Genomic DNA, 27,761 nt, shown 5'->3' with positions numbered 1-27,761 from the left:
CCTAATAAACAATCGTGGTACAAAGCTCAATAAAAATATTAAAAATAAAATGTTAACAAGCCACAATAACATTGGAAAACATTCTGTTTTTACTCGACGTTTCAGAAATATGAACAGAAAACATATACATTGGTAAGTGCGACTGTAACGTTTAAGACAAAAATTTTGACCACATATTTATACGGAAATTGTTGCCATTGCTATTGTTGCGTCTGTATAAGAAGATACTTAGTTTTTAGAACAATTTTACTCTTCTCCACTTTGCTTAGCAACTAAAACTACAAAATAATCACTGACCAGAGTAATACACCTTTGATGCCAGCTTTATGCTCTCGTTGAAGGGCAAGAACCTGACTAAAAACTATAAAGCCGTCCCCCTAGCATTGAGTTACGGCGTTCTTCCAGCAACCGAGCTATTTGTTTACTTATTTCCTTTTGATAATCACCAGTGTGAACAGATGATCGTAAAAAGCGAAGCAAAATTCGTTTTTAAAAAAAGGTTAAAAACAAGTTATACGCTATGAAAATTGCAGTTAAAAAGAAGTCAGCATATTCACTCTTTAAAAACTCCATAAGTTCAGCAAAACCGATTCTCTGTAAATAACCTTTTAAATAATTCTCATCAAAACACATATCGTAATATCGGATAAAAGAAGAGATAATTAAGGAAAAAAGATGAAACCGTTTTGAAATAATCAAGTTTTACTTCTCTCCTATAAAATTTTGACAAACTCACATACGGTAAATAGTAGTGTTAGAAATATTAAAGCTTTTTAGTAATCTTAGGTACTTACTTTTATACTTCCGGTCCGCATTTTATTATGAATATTTTAAGTAAAAAAACGCCAAAAAAAGTGCCGAAGTCAGATCTAAATTTCTGACAGGTTATTTAAGACCAAAATCTGATTAGTGTGGTTTGATATTAGAATTTAATACCATTCAAAAAAAATAGTCAGTGATGCCAAATAAATGAATAATGCTCTTAGTTCACTCGGTAAAAGATTAGTAGGACTCTTCCTCAAAAGTGATAAACTGTTGATAAACTTGATAAAACTATAAATTTACCATTTACATAAATGAACCGTCCAACTTTGTATGGAAATCTATTTAACCAAAGTTTATCACTTTATCAAACAACTTTGGCGGATAAATGTATAATTGACATGTTACCAGGTGATCGCTTTTGCTACGAACACATAAAAAGCAAATGAACACAATGGACGAGGTAAGAATAACACCGTAACTAGCCATATGAGTTAAATAATAAACAATTTTATGCAATTATTTACCAAGGTGCGTTCATGAAAGAATGCGGATAAACTGATAAATTTAAGCAATTTATCCCTTTATCACTTTAGATGAAGACCCCTTATGTTTTGCAACTTTCCTGTCACTATTTTTTTGTCACAGTCCATCTATATCGGTATTGTGAATTAATTAAAGCCAAGCGAGTTCACATTTATGAATGTGTTCACTTTTACGAGGGTCCAAATTATAGCAAAAATTATCCCCATTTTATCCCGACTATGCGTTTTAAATTGGATATTTGCATTCAAGAAACAAAATTTATTAAACAAATTTTAAATTTTAATTTGAAACCGAAATCCTTTGAATAAAATTCATCGGAGTTATCAGAGAGAAAAATGCATTAATTTGTTAATGCATAGTATTTAAATATTAATGTAAAAAATTATTGCATCAATTATTGAAATTTAATGTAAATGAAAATTTAAATGCATTAATCCCGAACAAATAATGCTAATGCATTTTATTTGCATTAACAACAAAAATTTTAAATGAATGCTATTGCAATAATTTATTGCATTAAAAGTGCTAAAAAGCACTAAAACCCATAAAACAATTTTGCTTTGAAGTAAAAATTCTTTATTGACGTTGAGGGTTGAATTTTCGAGGTCAAAAAAGACAGTGGCGAAAGTTAAGGTTGGAAATCTACATAAAAATCTCCAAAGGCGCACATTGCTTTTATTTGGATAAAACATCTAACAATGTTTACAAGAATTTGTCTTCAAATAAACATAATAGAATGAAGCTGAATAAACTATTAGTAATTATTCGAAGTCATTCCAAAAGAGGTCATTTATATTTTACTAGAAAATAAATTTAATGCAAACGAACAAAATTATTAAAAATTAAGCATTAAAATTTTTTCATTAGGATTAGTTTGGATAAGTTAATAAAACAATTTTCATTAGCATTATATTTTTCAGAATTAATGCATTGAAATTTTTAATTTGCATTAAATTTCAAAAATCAATGCATTCGTTTTTTACATTAACATTGCGCTATAAGTACCATTAATACAATAAAAAAATTAATGAATTCTTCACAACTCTGAAATTTTTCTTACATTCACAAGAATCAAAACGCGTTAGGTACCTACTCAAAAGAAATCAGTAGTTTTTTTCTGCTTCTTCTTCCTGGTTACACTTGTTTCTTCATTCCGACAATCTAAGAGGTCTGCTTTTTCTTTTGGAGCTCAGTAAAAATCAAAACGTTCCGTACACGAACTATTTTTTAAACACATGTGACCTTCTAATTTGCCAGCCAAATACCCATATTTAGCAATAAAACGGGATTTCCTGAATTCAGAAATTCGAAAATTTCATATCATAGCCGGGTATTACCCGATTTGCCCGGGTACCCGGGTAATATACATACATATGTTGATGCCGGTTAAACGAAAAACACCCGGGTAACGCAACATAAAGCTTCTTGTATAATCTTTTTGGTGAGGTTAAATATTTTTCAGTGAGACAATTTTTTTTACTAAATTTTTTTTTTATGTCTAGAATGTACACCTATGCGCTAGCCTGAGTAGACGCAGACAAGAAATATAAATTAAAACATTAGTTTCTGAACTCAAACTTCTAATTTTTGTAAATGCATATGCACATATGTATGTATGCATGTATATTTTAAAGAATATTAAATATTAAAATATTTTAAAACAGGGACCGAGAACAAAGTGTATGCTCGAAACTAAATGTCGTTCTCGTCGTTTTGTTCCCAAGAACGCATCAAAACCAAAACCAAAATAAGAACAAAACTGACGAGAACGTTCTCATTGGGAATTATATTAGAACAAAACCCTGTAGAACGTTCCCAGAGAGAACAAAATGCGAACAATACTTTCGGGAATATTTCTAAGAGAACAAAATGCAAACAAATTTCTCCTGAACGTTTTGGCAAAGAAAAAAACGGGAACAAAATTCTAAGGAACTTTCACTCGAAGAACAATTTGGGAGCTAAAGTCCCAGGAACTTTCTTACAGAGAAAGAAAAAGGAACAAATGTTCTCTGAATTATCTCATAGCTCAAAATCGAACTGAAAGATAATTTTGCGAATAAAGTTAACGAAAGACTTAAGACACGAAGATCGTTTATCATTATCTTTCCATTTATTTTTTTTTTTGTCTTTTTTCAACAGAAAATGAAAAATTGCTCCATAAATGGACAGTTCACCATAATGATAAACGATCTGGAAGTTGAAAAGATCCAGCTTTCCTCTGGCTTAGAATTAACATCCGTGGTTCTCACTCCTTTTCCTCCGAACACGCAGGCGCCTAAGGCGTTGCGGGTTTCTGCCAATATAAAATAAATTGTGTTTATTCGTTATATGGAGGCAAATGATACAAAAAAAATCAACGGTAATTTTTAGCAACTTGAAACTTGCACATTATTAGACTAAAATTGAATGCGCTATAAAACCGTGTACTCAAAAAAATTCTAGAACTTCTGAGAAAAAAGTTTGAAATTTATGTGAAAATTTGTTGCACTTATTGTAGCGGTCTTTTAAAAAGTTTAAAACTTGGGTTTATATGAGTTTTGTTAGAGAATGAACTGTATTTGAATTGAAAAGTCTTAAAAATAAATAATTAAACATAAGTGGGAAACAATATCGCTTTGAAATGGGGTTGCTATATATAGGTATGTCCAATACTGTATATACACATACATACATATATATAAAACAATGTTTCAGTTGAACCAAAAACTCCTCAAATCTCCTCCTCTTCCCGCTCCGTTAACTTTGGAAAATTTGAATTATAAGTTCTCATTGGGTTCTTATTTCGTCAACTTCAAATTGAGATAAAAAAGAAATGGTAACGAACTTTTTCAAATCCTTTAGTACTTTTTCATTATCTGACCAGCTTAATCAAATACTGTTGGTCCGATTCCCATCAATGAAATTTGGTGCACAGTGTTATTAAGCGAGCGATATGTAAATTTGTCATACATTTGTTAATACACTAAAAATAGTTAGTTCATTTTTAATTTTTAGATTCGAATATACGAATATCTTCGATATATTGCAATCTTATTCCCGAAAGCGCTTGAAAGCTTCAAGCATTGACAGTGTTGGCTCTTAAACGGACTGAAGAGTGAGTTAAATGTATTTTAATACCTCTAATATTTGGATATTAAACGTTTTTTAAACATTCCACATCTTGTGTATTTTCATGTTTTGTTTTTGCAATCTTAAAATAAGTTTAATACTTTCAATGTTTATCTTTTGCCTACTTGAGCAAACTTACTTTAATAGTTCTATTCTGCACTGGCAAACAACAGCTTTTAACTTTTTAAAGCTTTCTATGGATTTTATGCTTATAAAGTCTGTAATTGTCATTGATAACTAATAACCATAGGGACGTTTTAAAAGGTCTTCCAGTGGCGTATGTACACAATTAAGGCGTATCACGAAAAAAAGTTAGTGCCAGTTTTATTTGAACACTTATTTCGAGAAAACACTTTGGGAGTAAACAAAAATTTGTTTAGGCTCCCGTTAAAACCATCTAAATCACGTTTTTGGCTTTTAACTTTCTTATTCGATGTCTGATGTTGAAAATCTTTATGTCGCCGAAAAGGTCGCACTCGGGACTTTAATTGCCCCTTAAAATGTTTTGGCCTTAAAACCGTTTTAATTTATACCTTCACTAGTTTTGGAAATATTATCCCAAGTTTTTTTATTTTTGTACTCTCTTTAAAAGTGATGACGACTTTATTATTTATTTTTATCTAACTTTTCATGATCTAAATTAACGCATTTTGTATGGAAATAACTCGACCATTGAAAAATGTTGGTACACTTGGCCGATTATAACGCAGTTGGGAAAAAACTTCGAATAGTAATAAAACAAATATTTAATACCAAAAAAATTATTTTCTGGAAGGTAAGAAATTTTCGGTAAAACCGATCGTAGCTGTAAAAAATGCTTTCTGAACCGAAGAATCTATTAAAGAACAAGTTACCAACAAATCGGCATGTAATAGTGGTAAAAGTAAGCTCCACCATCCCGCTGGTCAGGGATCAAAAGAAAAGAAAAACTTTATCTAATAGCGGTCGCCCCTCGGCAGACAATGACAAACTCCCGAGTATATTTCTGCCATGAAGAACAGCTTCTCATAAAAATACAATCGCCGCACAGTGGGAGAAATTCTAGACGCTTCAATTTGGAACACAAGCTTCTTTAGTGAAAATTAGTAGAAGGTGTTAATATAAACAAAATCCGTCCACAAAAGCGCCCACTTCCCATATTAACGGTATTAAAAAAAACTCGGTGTTATAGTTGGGAAGCTCTAGAAAAAAAAAAATAAAAGGTGATGGAACCTTCCACTTAGGCTTAAATTAAAGCTAGAACTCTCGACGACTGTCCCTGCATCTTGACCTTATAGTTATTGACGTAAACAACTAGGGATAGTAATTCACAAATTAGTGAAGGTATAAATAAAAACGGTTTTAAAGGCCAAATCATTTAGGGGATAATTATATGTAGTTCTTAGCGAGACCTTTTTGGCGACATAAAGATTTAAAAAATCTGACATCGAAAAAGAAAGTTATAGCTAAAAACGCGATTAAGTTTTTTTAACGGGTGCCTAAAAAAATTTTTTTTTAAGTATTTCTAAATTTTTGACTGTTTCCATGTCACCTCAGCTTTGCTCCTTTCTGCGATTCAATTCTAAAATGAAATCTATATTCTCCCTATTGCTATAAAATAATTGCTCCATAAATTGCGTGCTACCCAGCGAGTTTGCTTTCGTCCCTAGACACATATTATATTGCGGGCCATCAAGTTTGACATCGCAACTAATATCATGAAATATGTGCACTAATGTCGGATCTGGGGCGCGGAATATACTGAGTTGCCTCATTTTTTTCGCTGCCTCATTGTATTGGGGTGGAACCTCGGCAGTATTGACTAGGAAATCGTTTCGGCGGTTACCAACCTTAACGATTTTATCTAAGAATTTTACATCCTCTAATCCCCATCCGCTGATATCTTTATCAAATCCATTTATGTCCTCATCGAGGATGTCCGATTTATAGATTGCGCAAATGCCATATCCAAATTGACGAAAGTAGCCAGATTCATTGGTAATTTCGTCAGGTGCTGTAAATGCATTCTCAACATTTGGGCCTGTCCAACGTCTCTTCGGGTCATACTGGCTAAACACGATTGGCAAATATACTTGTCGCCCTTGAACCGTATTGATTCTGATGCGCTGCAATGTTTCCAATTGAAATACCATATCTACGTCGATGAAGAGCATTATGTCATCGGCTTGTATATAAGATGAACGTGCGGCCACATCTAAGGCCACACCACGCGAAAATTCTTCATTCCGTTGTATGTAGTTTATGTGCTCGTAAATGTGACGCTGACGCAAATCCAGCAAGAGTTGTAAGTGTGCTTGAACACTGGTGCTGTTGCCGAAGACGACCACCAGTAAATCGCAATTCGTATCCTGTTCTATTGCTATACGTTCATAGGTGGTCAAAAAACGCTGGAATGTGGCATAACGCCCGGCGATGGGTAGGATAAATACGATTTTCGCCGTTTCAGTAGAGGCTGGCAAACCGGGCAGTGTAAAATGTTTTGAAAATCGTTCGATTCCTGAGCTCAGCATGTGGTTGAGATAGCCTGAAAATATAATGTAACCATAAGCATAAGTATATAAAGCTAATGTGTGGCTATTCAACATTAAATTGGGCAATGTTTAAATTTTTATTGTACATATGTACATATTTATGAATACATTTCATATGTCACCTAAATATCGCCCAATAGAGAAACCTTAACCACTGAGATCTCAAACGAGCCCAGGCTATTAACATAGGTTCGTCAATTTATAGAGTATACTTACTATTTTATAAATACTATACTTGTCATAACTCTAAAATATACATATTTATTCGATCCACAAATATTTTTCACCCACTTGTTTGTAGCGTGTAGTTGTAGAAGTCCTCGTTGAATTCCTTCACAAAAGTACCAGTGAAAGCGCGTTGCACATACAAATGACGACGCACTGGTACAGTCATCTTTTTGCCTCGATACCGTTTATAGATCAACAAGAGATCGAGTATTAAATCTTGTCCATGCAGAGGATTCAATCGATTGTAGCCGTAGAGTAGTTCCCGAAATTCAATAACGCGACCCCTTTGTCGGGAATAATTATTTATATTCTCCATAACTTCTGTGATAACGTCTTCGAGCCCCTCGCGCAACGCCGAATCGATTTTGTGCTTTGGGTTCGCATTTTCACTGGAGTAGAGACTTCGAGCAATGAACGACCATTCGAGGAGATCAGCTGTTGACGAAGGCCTCGATTTCTTCAGATCCGGAGCAATGCCTATGCAAGGGCAAGTATTATGCATTTGCCTTCTTTTTTTAATTATGTATGTGTGGATGGGGTCTCACCTAAAATGTTATGATCTTCGTAGTGCTGATCGCTGTTAGTCTTTTCGGGTATTAACTCAATGCCAGGTACCAAATACTTGCTATCGTCCGGTATTTCCAAAAAACTAGCCATGCGCTTAATATCTCGATGTAACTCGAGTGACTCTTGCCGTATTTCCTCTGCTTTAAGGCCCTAAAATGAGCAAATATTCGTTACAGAACTAGCCAATTCTCTAAGTCTCCTAAGTTCAAGACCACCTGTACGAAGGAATGCAGGCGATACATCAGCGGTGATTGCTTGATCGGATGAAGAGAGATAGCGTTGTGTATTTCCTTACGTTTTAATTTACCAGTGAATGCGTATGGACCGCTTGAGTTATGTCTCAGAATATATTGCATCTGGAAAACAAAATGAACAAAGACAAAGTTATTGTATAGAAAATATAAAAATACAATCATTTGGACGAAAGGATGGTTTTCTTTTTTGAATTTTTTAAAACCAATGAACATACATACATATGTATGTATTTAGTCCCAGTTTGAGCCTTTTAGTATTACAATCAAAAGTTCCGTGGCACGCATTCGAGTTAAGTACATTACTAAATATTACCTCATAATTCCAGGTACACGGTATGCCAGCAAATTTTTGCACGCAACGTCCCACCTCCACGTCTTCATGTGTGCTATACAGATTCTTCAAGCAAGTAGGTATGTGCGGAGCAACTACATATAAGGTCAATATATCGTACACCATTCACTTTGTAACTTAAACTGCTAGTTTAAGAATGCAGAACTCACCCCTGCGCAGGGTCTCGCTACTCAATATTACACCAGGTCCGCCCATGCAAAAATTTTCATCAAACTCCAGCGATAGTAGGCCAAACTCTTCACTATTGCCCTTACCAGCTTGACCTATAAATATTAGGAATTCGTAAGTCAGGCTCGGCACCTTCTTCTATACGAGTAAAATGGGCACCTATGAATTGCGGCTTGGAACTGTCGATCGAACGTAAAAAGCGTTCCAGTTTCTCTGGTTCGATGTAGACGTCATCATCGGCGCGTATGAACCATTCAAATTTGTCAATATAGTGTTCATACATATAATAGAGCATCATAAATGATTTCTTTTGTGGCGGATAGCGATCGTCAACGTTCTTTAAACCTATTACCGGCAACTCCTTCGAGTAAGAGCCTTCCGAACTGAAGAACGCTATACGACCAGGTACTTCTTTACCCCAAGTATCGTAAACGGCTCGAGCACGCCCATCGATGAAATTCTTCGCTGTCATAATCCCGACGAATACAAGATTTCGCTGAGAGGTTCTTATCGTTTCCTCCTCCGGATTCATGCCAATGATTTCGAAAGGTGACTGCTGACTACTCGGTTTCATGCTGCAACGTTTGACGATCTCAAGTGCGCGATAATTTTTGAGAACGGTGCCAATGCAAAGTCCTAAAGCTATGCCGAAGAAGGCGAAGATCAACGTTTTACGTTTCGTCACTGAATTTTGCATCATCATTTTCGTTTCTTACTTTAAGATTACTGCTCCCAAGTGGACGTAGAAACTGCAAATAGCAAATAGATTTCCAAATATTTAACATGAAATGAAAAAAAAAAAAATCAAAACTGGGAATTGAGAAAATACTCGTATATTCCGCACTTGACCCAAAGAGGTAGATTGTTTTGCTTTCAGAACAGGACTTACATGTAGATCGAGCATTCCATGGAAATGGAAAGTTTTGTCCCGCACCAACAGACTAATAGAATTCGTATGAGTGTATGGAATAAGCTTGTTTCCGGAAGAGTTCTAAAGGCTCTCTAAATAATTCAAGGAGACCTCACCCTTTGCCACTTTTATAGCAGCAAGGAGAGACATTCGTACATACATAAATTTGCGGAGAATTCTCAAAATAATTAATTAATAAGTTCAATTATCACAGGAAAGTTAAAATCAATGTACAAGGTAAACGGCGGTACATGGCGTATGAGTTACTCAGTAGGGATGATAATGTTACTCATACGCCATGTACGTACGTTCGAATTTAACTGTCGAATGATATATGGAAGGTCCAGTATTGATCCGAAGTTTTGAGTTTTTAAAATCTGATTTCAGATTCGCCCCGCCTGTAAAGTTTTAAGCGAAGCTAAATGCTTTTAATATTTTTTGGCCGCAATATTGGATCCGACATTTTTAATTTTGCATATCGGACTTCAGATTCGTAACCAGCGACCCCAAAACCCCGCAAGTAACAAGTTGCAAGTGAATGCAAGGAAGTTTTAAAAATACGTCTGCCATATTGGATCCGTCCTTTTTCAAATTTGAAAATTGGACTTGTCCACCGCGTGTGACACATTCAGTCTGGAGCCGCACCTTGCTAGTTCGTCCACTGCCACGTTTCCGTAAATGTCCCTGTGTCATAGGAACCATATTAGGGTAATTTCGTTTTGATCAGAGATATAGGCCAGTTCTCTCCTACAGGCTTCCACTAGTTGGGATCTACCAGAAGTAGAAGAGAAGAATTTTTGGCCGATGCCGATGCCGATTCCATAAAAAAACGACCTCAATATAAATTCATTCAAGAACAAATGCGTTTAATACATTTTTAAAAATGATAAAAGAAAAACTTAAAAAAATAACTAAATAACATCACAGAAGCAATACTAATCCAAGATTCTATTCACTCATTTGTAAATAATTTAACAATCCAGTGAAAAGAACCCGAAAGATTAGGAATTCAGCGATTAGTTCAAGGAAAATCGTACCACACATACAGTGACAAAAATATAAATACGGAATAGACATTTTAGCATTTTCCTTTATTTTAATGTTTATTAGTTTTTTATTAAAGTGTAGCTCGTTATCTAACAAAAACCACGTTAGTAAAAATTTCAAACTTTGTACGAAAATTATCAAAATTCGACAGCTTTTAATTAGATTTTTTTTAAAGTATTCTAAATATGCAGCTTTGTAGCCCATTCAATTTTATTAAACGAAGTGCAAATTTTAGGTAGCTAGGACTTACCGTTGATTTTTGGCACCTTTTTTTTGTGGAAGGTGTTGCTGATTTTCTCCATACAAAAAAAATCGAACTAACTTTGTATTTGGAGAAAATGGGTGAACAAAAAATTTCAAAAAATCAACGAGAAGTCTATTATTATAAAGTATTATAAAACTATTATAAAGTATTATAAAACTAACTCGGACTTAATCCGGATCAACTGCAGTTAATTCCCGAGTTGATCCGGATCAACGCTGCCGTCTGTTTGTGCTTTTATTTATTGTTAAGAGATTGTTGTAAGTATTAACTTGGAGTCAATTAGCGTCCTCGGTTATTGAAATATCAGTTTCCGTATTTCTCAAATTTACCGTTAGATATATTATATATATATATATTTTCAACGAATTGATTTTCCGTTCCAAGGTTATTAAGTGCACCGAGTTTGGTAGAAATTGATAAATCGGTTACCGAGTTACACATTTGTGGTCATAAGTGGGCGTCGCCATGCCCATTATCCAAAAATTTAATTTATTATCGCAATCATCGATTTTAAGTGAATTTACGCAGTTTTCGTGTTTCTGTAAATTATCGTTATATGATAACTAGACGCGCATTGGCATTGCCCGATTTCAAAGATTTTCAACAGATTTCTTAGCTAGACCCTAGGCAAGGGTCGTACCTAGTTTGGTAAGTATTGGTGAATGGTCTACTGAGATACAGCATTTCATCATATGTGGGCGGGGTCACGCCCATTTTCCAAAAAATTCATAATAATATTTTTTACCAAAATTCTACTTCACACAATAATTTTCAACAATTTGCATCCAACATTTACTGGCGCACGGAAAATTTTTCGAAAATACTTTTAGGTATATGGAAAGTGGGCGTGGTTAAAGTCCAATTTCGCCCATTTTCAATACCAACCTACCTTGGACAAAGGGCAACCCTACATACGAAATTTCGTTGAGATATCTCAGTTTATTCTCCATTTTCTATAATTCTATGAGGTGACAGCAAGAAAAAGCTAAAAAGTAGATTTTCCTGTGTATTTAGGAACCACCCTAATGAATCTACATATTTCATTTCCAACACATTTAAAATTTCACATTCATTTATTGTTTCTTTCCACTTTAGTTATTTACTTTGAATTATACTACATACATACATACATACATACTACGTATGTACTATACCTTCGATCCAGATTTCGATTTCGGACTTTTACGGACGTTAATCAATTGCGACCGATTATTGGCCGCTGTTGTTTTATTACAAGATATGACAGGTATTACAAATTAGAACTTCATCTAAACACTTTTTTTTTTAAATTGTGTATTCACTTCTCGGGGCCCAAAAATGCATTTTCTTACGCATGTATGTGCTCCACGCTTATTTTTCCAAAGACAAGTACATATTACAGTGTACTGATCGCCGAATGCATGGCGGCGTTTTTCTTGTCGATCACACAAAACAATTACAATTAGCTGGGGCAGAGGTACAGAGGTGTGTATATACATACATATATACTTATGTGTACATATATGCAGGTAGATAGCACCACCACTCACCGAAGAAACGGAACGTTAAACGTCGTTGAAATTCGTCGTAGCACTGAAATGCTGAGACGATTAACCACGGCAAACAGCGATCGAAGAGATGCGCAATCGTGCCACCAGAACACATGGTTGAGTATCTCTCAGTAGAAAAGAACCCTGCAGGGAAAGCTACTAGTTGTGAACTAGAATTCTACCAGTTTGCGTTTCAGCCCAACATGGCGATGTCCTTCGAGATGTCAATTGGCAGGCTGTGCATTAGTTGACGGGATAGTCTGCCAACTCATCGCCTGTGAAAAGCATAAGTATACCTTTTTGCTCGCAGCGCTCCAACAGTCGCAATGGCCAACAGAGCAAAGCACTCGCGTGAAATGCCTGAAGTCCCAGGTTCAAGTCCTGGCGCAGGGAAAATTTTTGTTTATTTTTTAATTAGTTTATTTTTTGATAATTTTTTTATTTAGGGGTTTTTTGTAATTTTTAAATAAATAAAAAAGAAATATTTTTTATTATCTTTCTTATGTCAGTTGTCGCTGAACGCTTAAGTTTTTCGAAATTGTCGAACTGGTAGGCACATACTAGTTAATGAACTAGTATTTTTTCTAACCGGTTTGGCCGTTCTCTGCAGGGTAGGTACAAACATACATATGTATGTATGTGAAAATATATCTGAGGCTAATTAAGTACAGAGCAAAGACATTGCCAGAGATAGTCGGAGTGTAAGACTCAGAGATACACAAATACATGCAACACTGGTTATCAGTCATTTGGACCTTAACCTGTCGCTCAGATATTGGTATGCTCTTTAGCTAATGCATATGAATTCTCATTCCCTACTCTTTTCTAATTTTAGTTGCCGGTTCCCTACTTTAATATTCACAGCTAAATCCGTAATAACATTAAAAAGGCTTAGAGCCTCGATTGGTCATATTGTATATAAATAAAATCAAGTAAAGATTAAGTACAACTAAAACAATATTTGTTTTTCGTGGATTTATGTATTTAAAAAAATTTATTTACACACAGATACCGAATATAACTCGAACGCTGGGAAAAATCTGACCGAAGCTAACAATGCTATTCGGTCAAAATCTTGGCAGTGAAGATTCAAATGCGTTTTTTCAAATTTCTTCCTCATCTTCTTGGGAATGACTTCTCAGTAATCGAAAAATGACTTTCAAATATCCACTCCAGATTACGTGGTTATCTAGTGATAACTTTCTGCCGATTTTTAAGCATTCGTACTAAGTGCTAAATTAAAAACGGAAATAAATAAAAATACAAGGACAGTAAATACTTTTATATTGCCTTTTTCAATATACATATACATATGTATATATGTACAGTAGGGTGGTCCAAAAAAAGTTTATTCGGAATTTTAATGCTACCACCCTCTAGGACTGTTCAATACTGAGCAAAGTATATCCCTTTTTTACCTCCCTTTTTAGAAGCTCGGGATGTAACTATGTAATATTGATGCGCCTAAAAGATGCAGCGATTTCTATTCTCAAGTTACATACCTGATGACAGTACGAATGGAAATTATGATAGCGACGTTTTTAGTTTTTCAAACTATAATTTTTTTTTATTTTGAAATCAAAAAATATTTAGAGGTCGGTCAAAGCCTTCAAAGTTTTCCATGTATTTTACATTGTAAAAATCAGGTTTTCATAGAATTGACATAGAATTCTTGAAAATCAGTATTTTTCGATTGGAAAACTCTGTTTCTCTTCACAAGACTTCCAATAAAAAAACCCAATTTGTTTATTTCACCATATTTCAATACTAAAGATTTTTTATGGGTCCCCGGGCTGTATTTTTACAACTCAAAATTCTGAGAATTTTTTGCGATTTGCAGGAAAAGCCAAAAATCAATTAATTTAGAACTTATTTTTACTTAAGATCGAAAGTATTAGTTAAAAATATGATAAACAGACTAAGTTAATCAGAAAAACGTATGTAATTTCGAAATGCCTTTACTTTAATATATGTATGTAGAACACTTTTAGAACATATTACTTTGCATGATAAAAACATTACATAAATTTAAAACAAAGAAATGAAATCGTACACAATTGTTATGGTTTGAGATTGAAAATGAGAATGTGTGTGCGAGTTTGAGTTTTTACCCAGCCAGAAAACGTACTTTTTATGAACATTATGTTTTACGAGGATTCTCGATCGGCGAAAAGTTAGAGAAAGGCTCGTAAACGATAAAACAAAAAAAAAAGTAATAGAAAGAGGCTCTAGTAAATTGCCAGCACAAATTTTCATTTTTTTGAAAATTTTTCTTGAACCACAATATTTTATAATATATAATATTCGCATACGAATGCTTTTTCGATCCGTTTACGACTGTTCGTAGGCGCTCGACAATTTCAAACGAAAAAGTACTCGAAAATGCATCGTAAATGGCTCTCATAAACGACTTTTTAGCCGGTTGTTTTCGAGAAAGTACCCAGTTACGAGCTCGTTTACGATGATTTTGCTGGTTGGGTAATTTTTGAATTATATTGCTGGCAAACGTTAGACTGCCTCTCAATGGTTTTACATTGTTATGTTTTTATCATGCTACTTTGTATGGAAGAAAAAACTCAAAAATTAATCCGGAAAATCAATAAACTGGGGAAAAACGGAAAATGTTTTTGTGAAAACAAACTAATATGCAAACATTACCAGCTGCAGAGAGTAATCCTATTGACATAAATCGAGTGAATAACTACGTTTTCGATTATAAATTGAACAATTAAAAAGGGGCACCGTAGGAGCGTATGGTGAAGTGTAAACAGCTAGTCTCCAGCCCCGTTAAAATTTTCATCCATGGTTATTATTTAAATAATAAAGTCGGCAGTAATATCTATTCAGAAAACTAATTTTAAGCCTAAAACTGCGTTAAACGGAGTACTGTAGTGTCTTCTAAGCTGAAATACTCCATCATCGTCTACTCTGAAAATCAGGCTTCGGTTTGATATCTACAGTGCAATAATACTTCTTCGAAGGTAGCAATTCAAGGAGAAGGTAAAGAGCAATGAGCACTTTCTCTGCCATTGTCCTGCTTTGTCCTAGTGTCTTTATTTTTATATTTTTTTACTTCACTGATAAGAATGGTGGGTGCACTCGTTTCGACAATCTAAATTGCAAGAATTAAATTTCCAATTTCTTTGTATTATCCGCCCTTTCTTTGTAATATATAAATACATTGATGACTTTCACTCCGCAGGGCCTGAATTCAAGCCTTGGTCAAAGCAACATTACAAAAAAAAAATGTAGAAAAAAGGGTTTTTTCTTAACAGTGTATATCCGTTTCCGAAGAAATTTAATAAGTTAAATTTTGAGGGACACCCTAATGTACATATGTAGGTAGTATAATTATTTTGGAGAGCATTGTCTACCGCTCACTAGATTCTTGCCCTCTTTACTTTTCAGGTTTTTTTTATCAGGATTTGGCCTTCTCTTCTCACTGAATTCATATACATTTATAAATAACCGTAAAGAGTGTAGCTGATAGAAATCAAAGCAATCAGCATGTGATCTCTTCAAAAAGGAACGCGCGCCCTTTATGGCTAGAATAATTTATTTGAGCAGTTCCGAAGAGCAAATTTTAACTAAAAGTTTCACAGTTTACGTTAGATTTTATTGAATTTTTTGACTCGATACTTTCTTAGCAAACCTGGAGAAACATGCATTTTTTTGTTTAACTGTATTGTAGATTACATTCACCAACATATGTACATGTAATGTAAGGGTCCGTTTACATACAACTTTGGCGTTGCGCTGGCGCTGGCGTCGCTTTGACAGCAGCGCGAGTAACGCCCGTGCTTGCTGCGAAGAACGCTTAAGAGCGAATACTTTGGTCACCAAATTAACATGATAGCGGAATATAAATCAAAATTTTATATCCATAATTGCATTAAAAACTATATTTCTTGTCCGCATTTGATTAGAAAGGAAATTTATTTAATATAATTTTGATTATTTGGCACAGCTGACGAAAGACGCACTCGATAAGTTGAGAGTTATGCGAAGACTTTCATATAAATGCTTGTATTGATAGTCAGCTGTCAAAGCGACGCGCCAACGCCAACGCCAACGCAACGCCAAAGTTGTATGTAAACGGGCCTTAACTGTTTTGGGTTTGCTTTTGAATTGATGATAATTTCTTATCTGAATTGTGCGCTCCTGAGTAAGAGAGAATTGTGAGATAAATGGAAACAAGCAACAGCTGGTAGTCAATCCAATTAGTTCAGAGTAGACGGAAAATTAGTATTTTTACTCGTTTGCGCGAAGGTGCCGAGAATCGGTAATCTTATATGAATCTATACTATATACATACATATTTACGCATGTATGTATGTACGTGTGGCTATGAATTTATGTACGTGTGGTTTTAGGAATATGTGTTTTGGTGTATAATTATAGGCTGTAAATATTACATACAGTGACTCAAACAAGTCTTCACATGTTATTTTTTTTTTTTTTTCATAAAAAAAGGTTCAAACTGTATAAGTAGTTTGGAAAAATTCCACAAATTTTCCTCAAAATGTCGAATTTTTTTAGTATGAATTTGTAGAACATTTTTGGCTATGCAGTTTTATAGCCCATTTTAGTATAATAAAGAGCAAGTTTGTGCAAGTGGGCCCTGATTGTGATTTGTGTAACAACATTGAAAAAAAATGTTTTTTTTTTGGTAATTTATAAACTGATGAATTATTTTTCCAAGACCTTTCTGTCTTGAGAATAATTGATACTCTCACACAAAAACGGTAAATTCTCGATTACCCTCTCCAGTTCCATACAATATCTTTTTCGACTTGGATGTTCACCATAGTTGCTAATTCATTGCAACTTTGAACAGAATTTCTAAATTATCTTATGCAAAGTCCAAAGCGTAGTTCCTCTCACAAAAGTTGAATGAAACGGGAAGCCTGCAGCGCAAACTTGAAGTGTTCCGTGCCCTCCAGCAGTACCAACCAGGGAACAGCTTCCGTTGAGACTGCTGCGTACGGACAAAGGACATTGTATGTGTAAAATCAATAATTTTAGGTATAATTGGAAGTGGGTCCAACCCACACCGACAAAATAGTATTACAAGTGAAGAAGGAAATGCCAGATTTTTGTCTAGTATTAGTTGCAGTAGAAACAATTCTTTGATTGCGACATTTATTGTGTTTTCGTTTTTACCAAAAAATGTCGCCTTTTGACTGCCCCATTCTCTTTTTGTGTTCGATTTTAAATAAAGGGAAACGGTGAGAAAATTTGGTGTTCGTTTCTTAAAATGTCACAGACTTGTAAGGCAAACAGGCACAAAGGCAGATATACATAGACCGACCCATGAAAATGTAAACCAAATTGATCAGAACGCCGAGCTTAGTCTATTTAGCCATGTCCGTCTGTCTGTCTGTCTGTTCGTACGCAATCCGGCCCCTCAGTTTTCGAGATATCCGACTGAAATTTGATAACCAGGTGTATTTTTAACCGACTTCAAAAAAAGGAGGAGGTTATCAATTCGTCGGAATATTTTTTTTTTTAATGTATGCTACCGCATAACTTTCGTCCACGTTAACCGATTTCTATTATTCTTTTTTTTAATGAAAGATGGTACCTCAGATGTGGTACTCTTAAATTTTTATATGAGAATTAAAGTTAGTTTTGTTTTTTTGCTTAAACATTTCTTTTTTATATAATTTTTTCAGTTCCTCTCTCTGAAATTTAAAGTCATAAAACAGTTTGACATCGTTTATTTGCATTTTCGGTTTACATTTTTATGGAAACACCCATTTGTCAAAATCGGACCAGTATAACATTTAGCTCTCATAAATTCTCCATTTACACAGCTAGGGATATGAAATTTCCGCACTATTTCCCCTCCTTAGCAACAGAAAGCTCACAGTGAAAATAACAAAAATCGGGTCACTATAACCTACAGTCTCCATACCATTGATTGTTCAGATATGGGGCTTTACTTTAAAATTACATACTTCATTTGGAGAGCTAAAACCAAGCAATTTCGTGAGATATCTTCTAAATATTCATACGAAGTGTACTGAGTAAATCGTCAAGATCGGTATTGTACTAGCTCTATCTCCTATACCACTGATGGTTCAGATACAAGTTTTTGCGATATAACTCTTTCATGTTGGCAGCTAAAACCGTTAAATTGTATGACCGGTTTACATATCGAGCATACACCGTAGCAAAAATAATTTAGATTTATACTTTATAAGGTATATTTTCCATTCCATTGATTGTTCAGATATGAGTTTTATATATAACACAAAAGGCGGAAAAATCACTTCCAGCAACGTATACAAATTTTAGTCGTATTAAACTAAACTGTTCAATTCTGATTACAAACAGGAATAGGAAGGAGACTCTATTGGAGTCTTCATATGAGGAACGACCAGGAAAAACCATCAGTTTCTTTGTTCGCAAAAAGTTTTGTAAACTTTGATTTTCTTACCTTTTGAGTTTGAAATTCTTCTTTTTAAGAACGTAATGGGTTCCACTGTGGTGTAGTGGTAAGCAGTGCGCGCTTCCACTCCACAATGCCTGGGTTCAAACCCTGGTCAAAGCAACATCGCAAAAATATAGAAAAAAAGGTTTTTTCTTAACAGCGGTCGTCCCTCGGCAGGCAATGGCAAACCTCCGAGTGTATTTCTGCCATGAAAAACAGCTTCTCATAAAAATACAATCGCCGTTCGGAGTCGGCGTAAAACTGTAGGTCCCTCCGCTTTGTGTGACAACATCAAGGCGCACGCCACAAATCGCAGGAGAAGCTTGGCCAAACACGTAACATATGTGTAAGCGCCAATCTATTATTTAATGGGTTCCACTAGATAAAAATATATGTAGGAATTTCAGTTTACATGGGAATGAATTGTTTTTTTTTTTGTGAGGAATTAGGTGTAAATAATTTTTATTTTTTGTTTCACTAATTTTATAATGATTTAAAAAAAACATGTAAGTTGAAATGTCTCACCCGTCATCGTGGAATGAACCGTATGCGTTTTAAAATGGCTAAAAATTACCGTTGATTTTTTTAAATTTTCTTTGTAGCATTTGCTTTCATATAACGAATAAACACAATTTATTTTATGTGGAAGAAAACCGCAACACCTACGGCAAAAAAAATTCTGATACGACAATTTTTAGGTACTAGAAACTTGCACTTTTTATACTAGAATTGAGTGGGCTAAAAAATGCATACTCCAAATTTTTCTAAAAAATCTAATTAAAAAGCTCGAAATTTTTACGAAAGTTTGTTGAACTTTTTTAATAAAACGGGGTTCGTTAAAGAATGAACTATATATAACTCAAAATAAATAACAAAAAAAAAAATTATAATTGTGAACCGCTGTATGTATGTAAATATTATATGAGCATATAATTATTATTATTTTTTTTTTTTTGAACTAAGGAGATATCTACGGGTGGGGAATTTTACGAAATTTCGGTCAAAATCGGGGAATTTCATTCTCGAAATCGAAGAATTCTCAAAACTTAGTTGGCTACCCTGGTGCGCATAAAAGTCAATCGGTGAAAAAAAAAGAAAACAAAAAAATTGAGAAGGACTCTATGCATCTAAATATATACATACATATGTATGTATTTACAAACAAGAATGCGATTTCATATCGAACCCTTTTGATGCAGAAACGATCCTGGAGAATCTAGATGCATTTCTGCATAAAAAATAAAAATTTTGAAAAAAAACAGTCGCTTACATCTTTTTGGCGGTTAGGGCTCGATATCTGTACGTATTCCACAGCTCGTGTTCGCATTCGCGCCCATTTTCAGTTAAGTTCTGTTTGATGTTTTTCGTTGATTGATTGTGGGCATAGTTAAGAGGCCTTGGCGTGTGACTTATTGTTATTGTTTCTTGCTACTAGACGTACTGAATATATGTATGTATGTGCTCGTAAATACATATATATGTACATATATGTGTACGTATTTAGCGCATGTTGACTGTAGTAATTGTTGTAATTTTGCATACATGTTTTTGCATTTATTTGATTAATACTAATTGTTTGTGAATTTGCGAAACAACTACAAATTTACGCCGAACATTTGTTGTTCGCATTTCCATTTGTAGCATTTGAATTTGTTGGCCTGGTAAAGCGTTGCAAGTCAATTAAATCTGTTGTTTTTAATGTTGTTCTAAATAGGTTTACTCAAGCTATTCAAGCGATTCTCGAATGAGTCAGTTAATTAAATTATTCATATGTACATACATACATCTGCATGTACATTAGGGTGTCCCTTATTTTTAAAAATCATAAAATTTTCGGGGCGATTTTTTTTGTCCGCCTTTTTTAAATTATTTTATGGTGGTCAAAAGAAAAACCAAAAACAGCGTTATACGATCCAAATAATATGCCACCAACAAAGCTGTTTTTTATTATTGTAAGACGTTTTGTTTTCTTTTGCGTACGGTATTTCTTTGATATATTTTACCTACTCCACATGAAAAAAAGTTTAAACAAAGAAACAATGAAAAAAGGCGTAAATGTTTTAACTTTTATTGTTTTATTATATTTTAGGTTGAACAATTTCCAGCATAAGCGTGGCTCTCTATTATTATATTGTCTCTCGGAATTTTCCAGAATGTAAATGAATGAAAGTAGTTTCGCATTTTGCGTAAATTTTCACGTGAGTAAACGATGCTAACTACACTTTGTGTGGAAATTACCAATATGCATGTATATTTAGTACTTTTAACATGTACATACGAGTAAGTAGATGCTTGGTTCACTAATTTCAACACATTTGTGGCACAGGTTAATCTGGCTCAGTTGAGTCACAATATTAAATGAGAAACATTTTCTCCTCATACGCCATACCATTTCAAAAAGCCAAAAAAAAATAAATTTGTATGGGAGCAAGGCCCACTCTAATGCACAAACATACATACATAGTATGAATGTACAAACGTTTGTATGTTTGTTTTATAAAAAAGAGTTTAACATTCATATCGGCGTCGCTACCGTTGGTTGATACATACATACGTGCATACCTATAAACATGTGTACATACATATGTACATACACATTTGATTTGCATGGCAAACTAAATGTACATATGTATATGGCAAAGAAATTCCCTTCCCGCTAAAGGTGTTAATCAATATATCATATTTACATCATCATTTTTATTAGCTACATTTAAGGCTATTAATATATGTGTATCAATTAATAATTGCTGTCTTATTTATTTACATATAAATTACGAATAATGGCAACGTTGCTGTGTCGCATTTGATTTGAATATTTAAGTAATGGCTGGTGGCTGAGGTTGTGAAAACGCCCCTTAAAAAAAAATGTTTGCCCCTATGTTCATCATACGCCGGGGTGGTCATTTGTAGTTATAGAAAAAAAAAAAAAAAGAAATGCAATAAAGAAGTATGTATGTAAGTGCCTTTAATCCCTTAACTAGAAAGGATAGACCTCTTAGAGAGACCAAGAAGAGTTATTCTCAGGTTAATAGCTATGATCACGGGACAAGGGAAAGTGCTGCCGTTTTTTAATTTTTTTTTTTTAGAATATCACAGAACGTAAAATTGGCGACATTATTTTATTATGTTAATTATAAAAGTTTTTAATTGCACCAAATTAGCCTCACTAAAGCCACATCTACTATAAAGGCTGACGGAAATTGCTGGAGGCAGTGATCTAACCAGACGTTAGCGGCTTTCAATGCCCCCGGATAGTATGCTTTCCCTTTTCTAATAAGATTTTCCTATTTACATTTAGTTACTTGGAGTTTAGTGTTAGCTTCATACATACACTTGCGCAATAATTGAATCCTTACTCAAACAGACACTGGGCCGGGGTCTGGAGTCTTTATCGCAGGTAACCGCAAGGAATTAAACTGCATGGTGGAGAACCTACCTGGAGAAGGTTAGGAGTTTATGTGGCTACAGAGACATTCGAGCTACGCTCATGATAATATCAGTCTCAGCTACCTTATTGCCGTCTCCAAATTGCCGCGCCAAGCTTCAAGGAACTGTCAAAAATCCTTGTAGAAAATTAGGCGGCAAAGTGCTTTGAGTTAGTCTGCCTCGCCTCTGCAAGTATGGTATGTAGTCTGAGTGCAGCGTCTTGTTCGCGTAGCGTATAGTATATTAATTTCGACAAATAAAAAAATTTCTGAAACGAATTTCCGCCACGCCTTGTCAAATTTGGTTTGCTGGCACAACGGTTTCGGCATTATTTATTTGTTTAACTTTTTGTTCTGAATAGTTCCTGTTTTCCCGTAAAAATGGGCAAATTCTTATTAAAAATGAACTTCAGTGACAACTTTCAAATTAACTACGTACAAACAGTGAAGCTAAAACTGTTTTGGGTATTTTCCTTTTGCCTATTTAATTTCCATTATTTCTTTTATAAAAATATAGCCAACATCAAAGAAAAAAAAAATTTTTTCTAGTAGCGGTCGCCCCTAGGCAGGAAACGGCAAACCTCCGAATGCATTTCTGCCATGAAAAACGGCTTCTCATAAAAATACAATCGTCGTTCGGAGTCAGCGTAACACTGACTTTTATGTGACTACATCAAGGCGAACGCCCCAAATCGGAGGATATTGTTATTATTATTATTATATATGTATATTGAAATTAATTTAGTAAACAGATGGAAACCCTCTTCAAAATATTATCAAGCCACAACATCTTTCGCCTGAAGCCCAAATCGTGATACCCTTTTCGGGGGGTAACCTCCCTACATATAATTAAGAAATAAAGCCTTTTCAAAACAATTTCGATCGCTACGTATATTTTGAATATCTCCTGTCACTTCCAGAAGCCTAACTGTTCTGGCGCATGCATGTGCTTGCAAAATGCTGGCGAAGTGATTTTGTATGAAAACTAATTTATGCCCATTTATTTTAATCAAATAAACATACTTACAGAATATATAAATCAATACTTCCCATATACCAAACGAAAGGAAATAATTTGAATTTTTCACTAAAGGTAGGATGGCCAGAGGAGTCGAAGGAAAAACCATGACACTCGAAAGAGACACCTACCTCTACACTGAGCAAACAATCAATGAGCATTTCTAATTTGTCTCTAATCGCCGGCATATTTTTAGCTTTATTAATAACACGATCTAAAATATGATCGCAATGTCGAGATAATTTCAGGAACCATACCTGGTAAGCATAACATGTTTCTTACCGTTTCTCTTGCTTTGCCTTTAACAGATCTATTCTGCGCTGGTAACAAAAATTTTATAACCGGAAAATATAGTTCCTGTCAATTCTTAAACCATTCTTCGCATTCTGTGCTCTCTTGTAACGGGTAGATTTTGTTACGATTTTATGAGCTGGTAACAAAATATTGCCCCGTAAAATATCCAACGCCAGAATTTCCACAAATCTTCATAGCTGAATTGCTGAATATTTTAACTTCATTACCATCGTACCTAGAATCGCGGTGACAAGAACTGGTACAATTTTTTGGTAATAAAATTTTCCGGTTACAAAACCATCGGAAATGTGCAGAATAGACCTGCTAAAGAGCCTTGCTGTCTGATGAGTTTTTGACACTTGTAAACCCAGCTGCTTATGAATAATGGAGACCCACTCTTTAGGGTCGCCATTAAAATTTGGGGTAGCTTCTTCGTTGTGACGTGGCTTGCAGCTACATTATTGTGCTGCTGTTGCTGAATTAGCAAATAATTTTTCTCGCGTGTACAACATGAACGTCTCTTGACCTCCAGCTAATTTTTTATATTTTGATTCGATGAATGGTTGTTGCAACATCATTTCTTTTTCTAAACTCTGAATTTTTAAATTTCTTTGCTCTGACATTTACGTTGACCTTGGCGCTCTTTTACTGAAATTAAGTTCGTTCGTATGAAATCTTCTAGTAAAAAATGTCCAACAATAAAATTCCGGCGAAGTGTAATCTGTCCTCCCACAAGAAAAAATATCCAAAATTGTACGCGAACAGAAAATTTGCGGAGACTTACAAGTTAGGCGAACAGCTGATAGAAACTGTGTTTACATTCAAAAGTGTAAAATTTTAAACGGAAGAAAACAAATCCCAAAGTCTTATCCTGACACAGTTTATGGACTAAACGAAAAATTACTTACTTCTTAAAAGAAAGGTGTTACCTCACAGGTGGTCCCTAATTTGGTTTACATCCCATAATTATATTATGAAGAAATTAACGATAATCTTAAATTTTTTATTTGAGAAATGGTTTTTGCTTAAAAATAACTTGTTTCATTGCCACTCGAAAAAAAAACATAATTCTTTTTTTTTTTTTTTAATAACTTTGTGTGTAGTTTTCACATGGAATGTTCATATCACCGGCAATAGACATTGGCATCAAATACAACATATCTGTGAAGTTTTAAGAGTGTGAAACCAAATTAAAAAAAAAAATGCAACATGCTAAATACCTATCGCAGCTATTTTGCAATTTTTGAGATTTTACGAATTTTTTAATTTTAAATAATTTTAGACGCCTCAAAATGTTAAAATTAAACGGTGAAAATGTTCTTCTAGCAAAACGAACGAATCAAGTGTAATAAAACTAGTGTGTCACCAAATGAAAAAAAAAGAATTTTTGAGTAAAAACATGACTATGTTTTAAGAAACTAAAATTCTATTTCGTTGTCTCTGCCTTCATATGATTGGAACGAATAATAAAGAAACAATTGGTTCCATTTTTATTTTTTGGAGCGAACGCTTTAGATTACAGTGTATAGGAATTGATAGCTGAAGTAAAAACTGCCGATTGAAAGAACAGGGAAGATGGATACTAGGAACTACAGTGAGCCTTTTCTTTTTATTCCTACTTTTCTGCGTTTTTTCTCTGCTGCAATTCTTGATAACTTAATGAAATCATTGGTACATATTTAAGCGATATAAAATTACAAGCAAGCTCCTCACATGCTGCCGTCAAGCAAAATTCCTAGTACATATCTATGAATGCATATGGCTTCTCGCTTTTACGCTAAAAGTTGAGTAAATAAATTAATCTCGTAGATAAATTGACACTTTTATCTTAAAACGCCACTTGGCTAAATACAGCTCGTAGAAAATAATGACAACGCGCAGAAGTTAATAACCATTAAAGCACAAACGCTGCAGTACGAGTATGTCGATGCAGCCAGAGGCTCCTCGTTAACTGAAGCTGCTGTTGCTGGAACAAGAAAGTGGAGTATTGTGACCAGCGTCCATTTAAAGAATACAGAAAAGTGACACAACACAAAATTTGGAATTTTTGAAATATGTATACCCAGTGCTTTTATTTACCTTTTAGCAAAAGCTGGCGCAAATTTTTTCTATAATTTGTTGAAAAAAACCTAGCGTTAAGTCTTCCTTGCACATGTGATTAGCGTGGGCTAAGAAATAGTTTTTCGTATATTCTGAGGAACGTGTAATTTTGAGTTGTGTCACCTTTGAAGATCGTGTACGATATGTACATATATATGTATAACAGTAAATGTATATGCATGTATGTACTTGTGCATACTTATGTATGAGAATGAGAATATAAAAAAACAGAGCCTTAGATGGAGATAAAAAATTAAATGACAGAAAATAAAGTACATATATTTTCGCAAATATTGACATTGTCACACCTTGTTTACACGCTCGTTCGGCTGAGACCGCATATTTATTTAAATATATTTACATACGCGCACATACATATGTATGTATGTATGTATGTATTCATGTATGATTAATCTCATGTTTGGCAATGGCTCAGCTTCTACTGCACGACAAAGCAGCTAACACACTTTGTTTAATTAATAGCAAATAGCTAAAAAGCTTACCTGCTACTGCCTAAATAACGAAGCTCGAAGCTTCCCCTCGTTACACGTTACACGACTGACTCCATGCATATAACATTGTGTCGGTAACATCGGCAATGGTGATTAACTAGGGATTAGTCTTAACCAGAGATGATGAAAGCGGCCCTTAGCTGTGCAAGTTTGATCAATAAACCGCTCTGCTAAAATAAATGACGAGTAAATAATTAGCCGAGCGGTAGACTAGTTGTTTGTGTTTTGTTGTTGACAGTGATTCTGAGAAAGTTGTCATCCCTGCTCTTAAGGGAGGTCACGAATATTTCACAGAGGAGAGTAAACCTGTTTTATTTCAAAGCGGTTCTCTCTTTCATCCCCAGTTATCTTTACCTTTTATATACCTCGGCAGGCAATGGCAAACCTCCCAGTGTATTTCTGCCATGGAAAACAGCTTCTCATAAAAATACAATCGCCGTTCGGAGTCGGCGTTAAACTGTAGGTCCCTCCTCTTTGTGTGACAACATCAAGGCGCACGCCACAAATCGGAGGAGAAGCTCGGCCAAGCACTAACATATGTGTAAGCGCCAATCTATTATTATACTATTATATGTATATAAATATCAATATTTTGGTTTGAATGAATAAAGCTTGATGTCAGGAGCTTCCGGTAACAAATATAATTTTTGGCACAACTGTCGGTAAAGAGGTTTGGGAGGACCACGATACGCGGTTTTGTACTTTAAACGACGATATGTATTATTGGTGAATATACTGTATGGGGGAGAAATCTGTCTCGTCCGATATGCCACGTCTGTTGTCGCATTTTAATTTCAAAATTGCTTCTTATTAAATATGAATAGGTTGTAATGGTCCGTAATTTTACTTTATTTAAATAATGTTTAAGAAAGGAAAACCTCACAGGATTCACAGAGTTTTGCTTATTTTTACAGGTACTCTGAAACCACTTCGGTTTTGTCAGATTTGTTATGACCTCCTTTTCATCGATTTTCTCAACAACAGTAATCCAAGCGCACCTAATTTTTTGGTCATCCAAAGGACAGTATAAAAGCTACACAACGGCATTTTTTTATGAGTAACGTTCGTTTTCGTATTATTTATTTAACTGTAAAGTCTCACGAATGACAGGTCCGAAACCAGGGAAACACACCATATACGAGTACTATTGACAGATTCACAAGTGGTATGGAATCAGGACTATGTATAAGTATTTAGTAATGAACTTCTGAAACTTATTCTCTGGGTTTGAGCTTACCTTATCAATTCACAAACTAGATTGTGGACTTGTTATTAATCTTGGTAAGACGAAGCTCGTCCTATTCACCAGAACGTATAGGGGGTCCGTGCTGAGCTTACCTCGATCGGTGGCGTTCTAGTACTTTCTGACAGGGTCAAGTACTTGGGCGGTATGCTGGATAGGAAGCTATCCTGATAGTTAAATTTTAAAGAGCGAGTGAAAAAGGCATATTCTTCTGGCTGTATGAAACAAAACTCAAGCCAATTTTGATGTACGGTTGAATTCGCTAGGCTTATTATACATTAGTTAAGAAGTTAGAACGCGCGCAAGGCGCTCCGAATGCCCTTGTTTGAATCAGTGGGGAACTTCGGATCAATCCTACTCGTACCTATTAACATTGCAAGCAAGGCCACCGTAAACCGATCCGCCGTCAAGCTAAGAGCTAGCTCTGGGTTTTCATTTAACCCGAGGGACGGGTGATCAACGATCT

At 34.7% G+C, this 27,761-nt stretch overlaps 1 protein-coding gene across 3 annotated transcripts; it reads right to left on the bottom strand.

Annotated features, from left to right (window-relative positions):
- Positions 1 to 4,617: 4,617 nt before the first annotated feature.
- LOC118732960 (chondroitin sulfate synthase 1) lies at positions 4,618 to 12,304 on the bottom strand. 3 transcript variants are annotated; one of them, XM_036462092.1, is made up of 9 exons: positions 12,268 to 12,289; positions 11,893 to 12,152; positions 8,676 to 9,265; positions 8,498 to 8,611; positions 8,310 to 8,422; positions 7,958 to 8,098; positions 7,721 to 7,892; positions 7,239 to 7,652; positions 4,618 to 6,940 (listed from the first exon to the last, which is right to left on the bottom strand). In XM_036462092.1, exons 3-9 carry the CDS (start codon positions 9,217 to 9,219, stop codon positions 5,949 to 5,951), a joined length of 2,490 nt encoding a protein of 829 aa, XP_036317985.1. In that variant the 5' UTR covers positions 9,220 to 9,265; positions 11,893 to 12,152; positions 12,268 to 12,289; the 3' UTR covers positions 4,618 to 5,948. The 3 variants fall into 3 exon arrangements, with proteins under 3 accessions (XP_036317985.1, XP_036317986.1, XP_036317987.1); XM_036462093.1 differs by lacking the exon at positions 12,268 to 12,289 and adding an exon at positions 12,219 to 12,235; XM_036462094.1 differs by lacking the exon at positions 11,893 to 12,152 and having other exon boundaries at positions 12,268 to 12,304.
- Between the last annotated feature and the right edge of the window lie 15,457 nt (positions 12,305 to 27,761).

The sequence above is a fragment of the Rhagoletis pomonella genome, unplaced genomic scaffold (assembly GCF_013731165.1).
Source record: "Rhagoletis pomonella isolate Grant_MI unplaced genomic scaffold, Rhpom_1.0 Rhpom_scaffold_00002, whole genome shotgun sequence".
Classification (NCBI taxonomy): domain Eukaryota; kingdom Metazoa; phylum Arthropoda; class Insecta; order Diptera; family Tephritidae; genus Rhagoletis; species Rhagoletis pomonella.
This window is presented reverse-complemented; position numbering and strand designations above follow the sequence as displayed.

What these genes read in the sequence shown, in the direction of transcription:
- LOC118732960 (XM_036462094.1), bottom strand. Translation starts at nt 9,219, where the DNA reads ATGATGATGCAAAATTCAGTGACGAAACGTAAAACGTTGATCTTCGCC. An exon ending in CGTGTACCTGGAATTATGAG is followed by an intron (nt 8,099 to 8,309) that starts GTAATATTTAGT and finishes TTTGTTTTCCAG; the next exon opens with ATGCAATATATTCTGAGACA. An exon ending in CGAAGATCATAACATTTTAG is followed by an intron (nt 7,653 to 7,720) that starts GTGAGACCCCAT and finishes GCCCTTGCATAG; the next exon opens with GCATTGCTCCGGATCTGAAG.